Here is an 11,632-nt window from a genome sequence, read left to right as displayed (position 1 = left end):
ACCCCTGAGCCTCTGGCCTGTACCCCAGCTCTGTATGCACAAATAAATAAATCTTTAAAAAAAAAAAAAAAGGCTCTATAAAAATAAATATGCTAAAAAAATGAAAAGACAAGCTACACCATAACAGATCAGTAGTATTAATAATGGACCAAGAATAGTGTCCAAAATTTAAGAGTATACATATGCTACACATGACCACCTCAAAAATGTTAGTAAGTCAATTCTTCGACTAAAAAAAAATATGATGGTCAATTAAACTGATGTCCAGTCTCACTATATTGAGGACCATTAATACATTAATAAGTAATATTTTACACTCCTTATAATATAAAAATTAAGGTTAACGATATGATTTCAAGGGTATGAAGAAATAGTTCTCCTTCACTGGAGTACTGATGGTACAGTTACATCAGTGAATACAGGAAAATTAAAGACAGCCATGCTTAAGACCCAGGATTTCCATTCTTGCATACATGCCCCAGAGATGCTCCCCAAACACTTACCCACCCCACCCCCCCGCAAAAAAAACAAACACATAAAGACATGTTTGTTTTTGCTGGTTTAAAAAATTGAAACACTGTACATGCTTATCAACAGAAAATAGGAAAATAAACACACTTATTCCACTGTATTTATACAAATATATTCTATTTATACAACTAAATGACATATAAGAAATATAAAAATGTATAAAGCAATGCTCAGCAAAAATAAGCAAGTTGCAAAAGTTTGTAAAATATACATCATTTATACCATTTATAGAAACTTCAAAAGAATGGAAAAATAACTATTATTTGTAGATACAGACATTTAAGTGCCAGTAGTATAAAATTACACATGAAAATAATAAATGTAAGAAATGTTGGAATCAAAATAGTAATTATAGTGCTACAGGAAAAGAGAATCAGGGTAAGAAGGACTTCAAGTGTACAGGTAAAAAAATTAAAACTTGATAAATTTTAGGGTGGGTACATAATACTAGAACATTTTAAGTGCTTATAATTTTTTTAGAGCAAAATAAAAACTCTATGGAGACTCCAATAAGATACACTCAGATTTTTTCACATATATTAAATGACTATAAAGTAGAGATTTACATGAAATGTTTATCATTTCTATTAACTGGAATCCAATAAAACAATTTTGAATTGCTGAGTTACACTAAAATAACTGTGACAATACAAAGGCATTAAATCTTATACCATTTACATAAAAAACCTTAACATTAACTACATTTTATTATGAACCCTTATAATTATTTTGCGTGGAGAGCTGGGGAGAAACTAAAACCATACACACACACACACACACATATATATATATATGTAAACATTTTTTTTTTAAATAAAAACCTCAGACAATACCTTGGAGGCACGAATTTGCCTGTGAACATCTGTTAGTTGTTGAATTTTGTATTCCAGCTCTGAAATCTGGGCTTGAAGCCATGTCCATCGGCTGCCAACTCTTGCTCTGTCTTCAAGCCACTTCCATTCAGTACTACAGTTACTGTGAACAAGACAAACATTGTTAGTCAAAGCACAGAAGCAATGAACTTTTCACAGAACAGCTTAATAACTGCCTTGACTCCTGTCATACAATACCAATTGCCTTTATAAAACTTCTAATTACATGAAAGGAGAATAGCATACCAACTTCTCATCACAAGAAAGATTTAATTTCCTGTCTTCATATCACACAAACACCTGTTTTATTTATAATTTATCAAGTAGTAGGAAAATTTCTTTTGCTACTTAATATTTTATTAATACTAAAGGACTAAAATAGGAGTCAGCAAAACACAGGAAACAAGAATGACAATATCAACCCCAGGTGAAACCAGTTATGTGAGACCTACATGTAAGGGATGTTAAAATTAGCCAGTCATTTAAACTGTGCTAAATTCCAGTAACAAATCATAGTGTACTCAGTTTTACTATGTATAATTTTTGTTTGCTAAACAGGAATCACTATTAACAGTTACATTCTTAAAATCAATTTAAAGAAATTGTCCACATTTGCAAAAAATATGAATCTATGCCACATTTCAAGTAAGCATGCCAAGTAAAAAATTACTACCAAGTTTAAAATAAATTGCTTATAAACAGCCTATGTTCCTGAATTCACATCCAGAGATTACAAAGAATTTATATGATGCTTTTCTTTCATACATTTTTTTAAAATAAGGGTTAAACCCCTAGCTCTTCTTCTACTTGGCAAGGGTACTGCTCTAATCACAGTTTGTGAGATTACAAATTACTTACTTTATGTATGTATCCCAAATACTACAACTAGAAAACAGTTATTTAGGACTATGTGTGTGTGAGCATAGGATAATTAAGAACTTAAGATTGTCAAGAAAAAAACATGATAGAAATTGAAGATATTATTGAAGAACAAAGAGTACTTAATGGCAAAACACAAACTTTATGAAAAAATAATATAAAAACCTCATTTATATCAAAACCCACAGACAGTATAACATTAAGAGTGAACTCTAGTATAGACTATGGACTTTTGATGACATATATGCACCCGTGTGTATTCCCAGGTTCAACTAATGCATTGCTTTGGAGCAATATATTGATAGTGGAAGTTATACATGTGTAGGCACAGGCAGTACACAAATTCTGCTGCTCAATTTTGCTATGAGCCTAAAACTGCTCTAAAAAGTATATATTTTAGAAAACACACTTAGCTATAATGGAATGTCTTTCTTTTAAACTTTAGTCAGAGAAAATATTTATTCTAAAAGATAAATTGCAGCCAGAGAAAAAGAATATAATTACTCATTTTAAATAGGATTTTCCATTGCATCAACATCCCCCAAAGGCTTTTTTAAGATTCTAATTGCTTACAATGTGGACTGAGACTCACTATAAAGACATCTCTTGGTAATAACTGTTTGCTTGTTTTATTCATTATTATTATAAATTTGTAATCCTGGTACTTGTAAATCATAATTTTGTAACTATAGACAATAGATGAGAATGCCCTATTTAAATTACACTATTCATAGGTAATATTTAATTACCACTGCCCATAAATAGATTAGAAAGCATGGGCCATATCATGCAATAGTTGCACAGATGAGGGCAAAATGTTGGGTTTTATGTAAAAAGAGAGCTATTATATAGGTAGTAACAAAAAGATTTTTGAGCACTCTACTGGGTAGATCAGGCACTAACTATATTAGCAGATGAAAGGAAGTAAAGAATTCAATTAAGCAGCAATCATAACAATTTTGGCATGCGACAGAAAACTGTGATCTTCAAATACTTCATATCCTCTTCTAGTTTTCCACCCTTCCTTGCAGTTAGGCTGGAACCATTTGGCAAAAGTGACAGTCATTTCCAGTTCATATGACCTTCTACAAAATCACTAGTAGAAACAGTATAGTTATATGATGGAGATTCACAGTCCAAACCACACTGGACTCTCTATACCACAGTAGACCTTTGCTATGTTAAACCGTTGAGATTATATGCTTAATTTGTTACCCTAAATATAACCTATTTTAACTAAAACTGATGATTTGCTATTTTAAAATAGAGAAAAAAGAAAAATTTCATGGAATTCAGTTTATTGTACTTCTAGTAAAATTTTTCTGATACTAAAATTAACATATAACAAATTATGTAATATTATTTTACATATCTAGTACACTATTTTAGGTTATATTAAAGTAGAAAAATAGCAGTATCAGATTAAGTTCAAGTAAGTTCAACAATGTTTTGTTGATATTTGGAATGAATTTTCTGAAAAGTAAACCTTATTTCACAGGAATAAAATCTATCTCCTATACTTACAAGTCACCAAAAATGCATCCTTACTTGAAAATGTGGTTTTCCTCAAAAGTAAATGATCCTGTAAGCATGTTACAGGTAAATATTTGGCTATCTCAGTCAGAGAACAACACCTTTAGTACCCAAAGGTGAAAACACATCATATAAACAACTTATATAACAAATGATGGAATGGCTTATATAACTTAGAAGTGTAACCAATTAGAATAGAGCTGATGTAATATCAAACCAGTAAGACTATGTAGTGTCTTTGGAAGAGCAACCGACACTAAATTTGATGAAACTAACTTATCAAACTTTCATGAACAATTCTTTTTATAGTCAAAAAAACCTTTGCTTAACAAAGTCAGTGATCTGTGCATGTTTCTAAAATTTTGAAGTCTTAATTTTTAAATCTACAATTGAATTCAAGTTAATTTTTACATATAGTGAAAGAACAGGGAGGACACAGATTCATGTATTTCCTCTTGGATACTTAATTCCTGAACTATTTGTTCAAAATACTCCCCTATCTTATAATAGCAAAAACAACGATGCTTGATACATGACTTCCTAGAACACTGTATCTGTATACACACATGTACCTCATATACAAATTCCAGTATAATGTTAATTTTTATCAGTACTATGAGGACACATCATTACCTTCTATTTGATCTTATGAATTAGGCATTTAATCTTGGATCACTAGACAGGAGATTAACTGTATAATTTTTGTAAATATCCTTTATTAGATTGAAGAAGTTTCAGTTTATTCATGTTTTTTGTATGTGTATTCATTATGAATGGGTTTAATTTTGTCAAATATTTTTTGATTTCTTTAACTGATACAAGGATTTTCAGGTTTTCTATTTCTTCTATCAGCTTTGGTAACTTGTATCTTTGCAGCACTCAACCGACTTCATCTAAGTATTGAACTTGCTGGCATTACATTGCTCAAATATACCCTGATTATCCTATAATGATGCTTTTATTCCACCCTACCATTAGTGATTTTTTCCCCTGATCTAGTTAAAATTTATCAATTTAAATTTTGTTAAAGAACCACCTTTGGTTTCATTATTTTCTCCATTACTTTCTGTTATATATTTCATTCATTATGTTCATCACTGTTTCCTTTTGCTTGCTTTGGATTTAATCTGCTCACATATTTTAGCTTTGTAAGTGGAGATTTATCTGAGAGGCCTTACCTCTTTTTTTCTAACATAGGGTATGTGATTATAAATTTTCATCTCAGCACTGCTTTAGTAATCTAGTAGTCACATCCCACAAATTCTGACAATCATTCCTTTTAAGACATTTTTTTAGATTCTCTTACTAAGTTTCAATTTCCATGTACTTTTGACCTTACTACTACTTCTCTCCTTTGTGCAGATCTGAATTTTTCACTATCATTTTTATTCTATCAGGTCATCTTTTAAGATTTCTCTAGTGTAGGTATACTGACAGCAAATTTTCTCAGCTTTTGCTTATTTGGAAATGTCATGTCCTGCTTTTTAAAAGGTCACTTCACTGGGTAGAAAATTTAGAATTTGATGGGTTTTTCCTTTTAGCACTTGAATATATATTTCACTGTTTTCTAGCTTATATGCCTTCTGCTCTAAGTCACCAGTGACTTTTTTGTATATCTCTGCTTCTCTGTAATGTTCTCTTATGCCTTTCTCCCTATACTTTTAAGGTTTTCTCTATCACAGGAAATAAGTCATCTGACTACAATGTACCTGTTGTAGTTTTGTTTTTAATCCCAATTGGGATTTATGGTGCTTCTTGAAACTGTTTTTCTTTTTTTAAATATAATTATTGGTTATTATTTCTTGCACTATGTTCTCTCTCTTTCTATTAGAGCTATAATTCCAATTATATAAATGCTAGAAGTTTTGATACTATGTCCAGGACACTGATGGTCAGTTCACCTTTTTGGTCTTGTTACTCATCGATGAAATTTCTAAGTCTGTTTCTACTGTTGCTTTTCCTTCACCTTTTATGTGGCAGTTGGTTTTACAATATATATTTATGTGTAATTAAATAGATAACAAAAATTTATTATGGATACTGATGAATACTATGAACACTAATGAATATTATATGGTTGAGTTCCTGAACTTTATGGTTTTCTTTTAAAGAGTGATAAATTTTGTTTCAACAGGTTATTAAATTATTCACTGTTCAACTTCATTCTTTTCAGTTTGTTTTTAAGATCTGTTAAAGTAGGTATAGAGCAGTCATTCACTAGGGCTAATTCAGCATTATTCTTGAAATGTGACCTTTTGGGGACCCCTACTGAATTCTCCAGATGTTCAACAAAGTCCCTCCAGTCTGCTTATTCAGGGACTCAAACATCTCTCACCCCTGTATAAGTGCTGGAAATTGTTTAGATTACAAGTTCCTAACAGTTATTTGCCTACCATTGTGAAGGCTCACCTACCCATGCACAGTTTAGTATTTAAATGTAGGTTTGAAAGGAATCATATGAAGATTTCTGGTGCTTTCTCTATTTCTGCATAAATAGGCCCCTCTTCCTCAGTATGCTGATCTATCAATCTCAACTAATTCAACCTCTCTGACAGTAATCTTTGTCACAGTCAGAAATAACCACTGTGTTCTATTTGGCATTCCTTTCCCTGTACCACAGATCAGAAAGCGCCTTCAGGCAGAAAACCAGGGCAGTTATAGCGTTCACCTCCTAAGTTTCTCTCTTCTGAAGAATTACAACAGCTCCATTTACAGCCTTATACCCATTTTCTAAAAACCATGACTGTTTTACAAATTTGAACCAGTGTTTTAGTTACACAGTGGCTGAAAAGCAAGTATAGTATAAAGAACTTTAGTTCACTATGGGCATGAGTTAGTGAGAAAGAAAAATAACATTTTGTTTCCAATTCATATTCATAATTTCATTGCCTTTTTCTTTTTTTTTTAAAGAAAGACTATATTTGTATACTGGACCAGAATATTAAAAAAAAATCCTTGACAGTGATTCACAGATTCTTTTTTCAGGTGTTCTGGACTGCTTCATGGAAGCAGAACTATTTATCTATCCCATATTACCCAACTACCTCTCAACTGTTCTGTAAGAAAAACAGCTAAATCATGCCTGAGCCACTATAATTTTAATTTTCTTTCTTACAAAAACCTTGCTGAACTTATAGAAAAAACAAAATTAGAGCCAGACAATTCAAAACATATGGAATTTTAAAATCTGAGAGCTAAGAAAACAATAACAATCCTTACAAAAATATTAGTTAAATTTTAAGTGACATTAATATCAAGAATAAACCAGTTCATACTTAAAACTTCATAAACTAGAGTTTATGCTTCTTTTGATGTAGGTTCTTCAGATATTAACTTTTAATAGAGACCAGTTAATAAAAATAAAAGTATCCAGAGTAGTCTTTTTCAATCATTTTTTAAAACATAAGGAAATGTCATCACAGATTCTTCAGCTTAATTTGCAATGTCCTCAGATGTTTTTACATAATGGAGCATAGAGCTCAATTCTTTAAGCCAGAAATCTAACAATTTATTTTACGACAGGGGAGTACTTTTACAGTATTGCCAGCATCTTCTTCACAAAAATCTTCACTAGACTTTTCACAACTATAGTTGTGAAAAAGTTTTCCCCTGATCATTTCAAAACATTAACATGCCTGAAGTGATCTGAAAAAGATTCAAGCCAAATTCCACATTATATTGACATCATCTTATATATCAAATGTAAAATGTTTTTCAGAGAGAAGGAAGCTATATAGATCAGAAACTCAGATTTACATAAAGAAGAAAAACTGATTTTTCTTATTCTTAGTGGAGTCAACAGATAGCACTTTGTTAAAATAACAGCAACAATTACATTGTTTATATATAAATGTTTATATATAAATGAAATTAATAAAGAGGCCATACACATAAAAGGAAAGAATTAGGTGTCTTTTGCTATTATAAGGTAATTATAGTGCCCAGGTAGAAGCACAGTATTATTTGAATGTATACTTGTATTAGTTCTAAATCTATCTAATCTGTGTGTGTGTGTGTGTGTGTGTGTGTGTCACTGTCTCTCTCTAGCATACTCTTGGTAATCACTAAAATAATTATCAAAAGACTTATAATTAAATGCTAAGAAAGGAAGAAAAGTTACATTAAATGTTCAACTGAAACTACAAAGGCAGTCTCTATTCAAAGAAGAAATTTCTAGTCCAACTGTGCAGAGAACTGCCACTGAGAATGCAAAAATTAGCACCATGATGGCTATGATTTTCAGTTACTGCAACTTCTGCAGGCGGCTTACTCCACTCGCACACACCTGGAATACACAGACTCATACTATGTGGAAAAGAAGTGCATGATAGGCAATGCTGCAACTATGTCAGAAGCCAGTGGCTGAATGAAAAATTCAAGCTGGGCCTGAACTTCCTCATCTGCCTTATTTAACTGATGGGGCTCACAAGATCACCCAGAGCCATGTAATCCTTTGCCACATGTTTGGAAAACGTGGGGAGACAAAAGAGAGGTTGTAGGGACATTTTAGGGAAACCACGTTATGGTTATTCTTCCACACCTAACCAATGAGCTACAACCCTGATTTTGAGAAACTTAGGATTGAGAACTTGAAAGAACTCCCTGAAATAGTGAAGCACTACTCAGTTTCTGGGGAAGAGACCTTGGTTTGCCCCAGACAAGATGACCTATGTGGATTTCCTGGCTTATAACATCCTTGACAAACTCCATATGTTTGAGACCAAGTGCCTGACTGTTTCCAAACCTGAGGGAATTCATGGCTCACTTTGTGGGATTATATGAAATCATGTGTACATGCTTTTTTCTAAAGATTTGTTATGTGGGGCAAAAAGTAGGCTCTATACAGTCAGAAGATAGGAGCCAAAAGCTGCTTCTGTCATGCCAGCAAGCAGCTGAGAACAGCAGGACCCTCTTAACCTCAATTTACTATCCTTGTATTATTTTTTTTCTTTTTACCTTAATTCCCCACTAAGATCTTACTTGGCCCCTTTACTTTCACTTACCCCTCTTCATTCATGCCCTTTAAACATTACAGAACCTAGCTTTTATCAGCAAAATTCCCTTCAACATTAATCTCCTTAAACTAGCCAAGCAGACAATCCTTTCAGTGTTTCCCTCTGCCTTGAGGTATCCAATGTAACACCACCTGTACAACTCACTCCTGAGCTTCAGCACTGCCCTGATGACCAAGTTGGATTGGTGAGCAGGCCCAGCTCCTTAAATACACAGATACATGCACATGCACACACACAGCTACAAAACATAGACAAAGTACAGAAAACAAAGATAGGAGCAAGAACAATAAAGAGAAAATACAACAAATGTGGTAAGATATTACTGTACACTCTCTCTCTATATATATATAGAGAGACTTATATATATGTGTGTGTATATGTACATATATATGTAATTCAAAAGTCACTTTAAACATTGAATATATAAACTCATTAAAAGTTGGAGACAGTCAGAACATATCAAAAACTAAAACCCAACTATACAGTGTCTACAAGAAACCCACTTTAAATATAAAGGCACTTAAAAATTAAAAGAAATGAGGAAAGTTATGCCATGCTAACACTAATCAAGGAAAGCAGGTAATAATTTCAGGCTAGTAGATTTCAGAACAAGAAAAGTTGTTATGGATAAAGAACAGCATTACATAGTATAAAAAAGGTGAACACATTGAGAATGTAACAATGCTCAATGTATATGGGCCACACAAATGAACATCAAATTGAAGCAAAACTGATAGAACAATAAGGAAAAATAGATGTATCTATTATTACAGTTGGAGGCTTTACCATCCTTGTAAAAAAAGACAGATCTAGAAAATCAGTAAGGACATAAAATTTCTGCCAACTAATAATAATTATAGCAACACTGCAGTATACAAGGTTAATATAAAAAGTTGCTTTTCCTATATGTCAGCAAAGAACAAGTGAATCTTGAAAAACACACTACCATTTACATCTGTACCCAAAAAATACTTAAATATAAATAAAACAACAGAAATGTACAAGACCAAGAGTAAAATTTAATACAAACTATGGGCTTAGGATAATGTTAATACAACTTCTTTGATTATAACAAATGTACCAAGGTCATAAGAGATGTCTATTGTTGGGAATATTTTGATTGGCATTCAGTGGCTACATGAGAACTCTGTACTTCCTAATCAATTTTTCTGTGAATTTAAAAGTACTCTTAAATTCATTATTTAATATACATGTGTACATAAAATAAAGCTATGAGTTCCTTTTAACTGAAGTATTACTTTCTTCAATTGTAGCCATATGCCATAACATGAAATATTTATTTAGCATTTGTAAAGATATCATTAGTACTTGTTACTATTAATCTGTTTCCCAAGGCCACTGTTGAATTTTTGCCCTTTATTTTTCTTATATCACAAAGTGGAAAAGTACTAATACTCAAGAATTCAATGTCTCTAGGATTTCATTCAACTTTTCCTTACTTTTTTAGACTATTAGAAGCAAATTGAACTTTTTTCATATATTCTCAAAGTGTAGAGAATTAAAAATGACTGCAAAAATAATTTCTAAATTTAACTTTATACAACTATAAAGGTACTCCTAATTTGCAATGTATTAATGAAATGTTATTCTCTTTACTCTGATGGTCACACTGAGTTCATACTCTTATTTAATTCATCAAAGGATATCTATCTCTGCCTTTTTACTTCTTTTATTTCCTGTTGGTAAAGTAGAAAAGCATAAAGAAAACGATGGATATTCATTTCTGTGCGCCTACAATAAACTAATTTATGTCTTTCAAACTGTAAAAAATCATCTGACAACATAATTAAACATCAAAAATTCTCCCTTGTTTCTTGATGAATCTCTAAATATATTAAAAAGATTTTATCAAACCTGCTCATTTACACACTAAAATATCAAAGAAAATTTGGACATATGGAGACTAATTTGGGGGAAATTAAGAGTTTTCTCTCAACACCAGGAGAGTTGTTTGACTTGGAATATACTGCCAGGTTTTTTAGAATATGACACAAAAACAAATTTTGTTAAAACAATCTTGGACAGTCAGAAAATGCCTATGACCAAATCTGTGAGTTTTGCTATATGCATTCTGGAAGAAAACTGTTAATCATTTCCCAAAAAATTAGGAAACTACGTTCTAGAACTCTAAGGTCTCCACTGATAAGACGTAATAAAATTATAGTAGTCATTTAGTGTTCTACCCATATCCCTTAGAACTTACCACTTTACTTAAACAGGTGTAACTTCCAATTGCCACTACCTGCAATTCTTTGCTGAGGGCTTTTGTTATTGTTACTGCTTGAAGTGCCTGCGAAACTGCTACAGGAACAGCCTTCCTCCAAAAACTGATGAGATTTGATGTACAAATACACCAACTTCCTACTGTCTCAAATGGATTAATTCTAAGGCATGTATTTTACACTGCCCCCCCAAATTTCCCTGGTAATATTAATCTCCAATCTTCCACAATTGTAAATTCCTTTTTTTTTTTTTTTGGTGCAACAGCAGTATCTGATTATTCACTGGCACTGTATATTTAATAATACATCTAATTATCTCTGGAACTTTCTAAACCATATAAGAATCTTAACTAGAAAGCTTAAAAGTAATCTTAAATTTTGTTCAGTCACAGAACAAGCCATGATTATATCATAGTATGTCCAGAATATATACTCTGTCACCAAAGAAACAGAATATCAGAAGGGAATTTTCTAATCATTTTAGAGTATTGTATCTAAAACCTACAAAATACTTAGAATCCTATCTCCCTTTCCAAAGGAAATTGATTTTTTCCTCCTA

The 11,632-nt window shown here is 31.9% G+C and overlaps 1 protein-coding gene and 1 pseudogene across 2 annotated transcripts in view; one reads left to right on the top strand and one right to left on the bottom strand.

Moving 5' to 3' along the window:
- KANSL1L (KAT8 regulatory NSL complex subunit 1-like) overlaps positions 1-11,632 on the bottom strand; it is a 94,704-nt gene that overhangs the window by 64,854 nt on the left and 18,218 nt on the right. For both annotated transcript variants that reach the window (XM_012727308.1, XM_012727309.1), the window contains exon 3: positions 1,365-1,506. In XM_012727308.1, coding sequence (XP_012582762.1) covers positions 1,365-1,506 — 142 coding nt within the window. The remainder of the gene's footprint in view (positions 1-1,364; positions 1,507-11,632) is intronic.
- LOC105853632 lies at positions 3,873-11,192 on the top strand (annotated as a pseudogene).

The sequence above is a fragment of the Condylura cristata genome, unplaced genomic scaffold (assembly GCF_000260355.1).
Source record: "Condylura cristata isolate star-nosed mole 26May11 unplaced genomic scaffold, ConCri1.0 scaffold00002, whole genome shotgun sequence".
Taxonomy (NCBI): Eukaryota; Metazoa; Chordata; class Mammalia; order Eulipotyphla; family Talpidae; genus Condylura; species Condylura cristata.
This window is presented reverse-complemented; position numbering and strand designations above follow the sequence as displayed.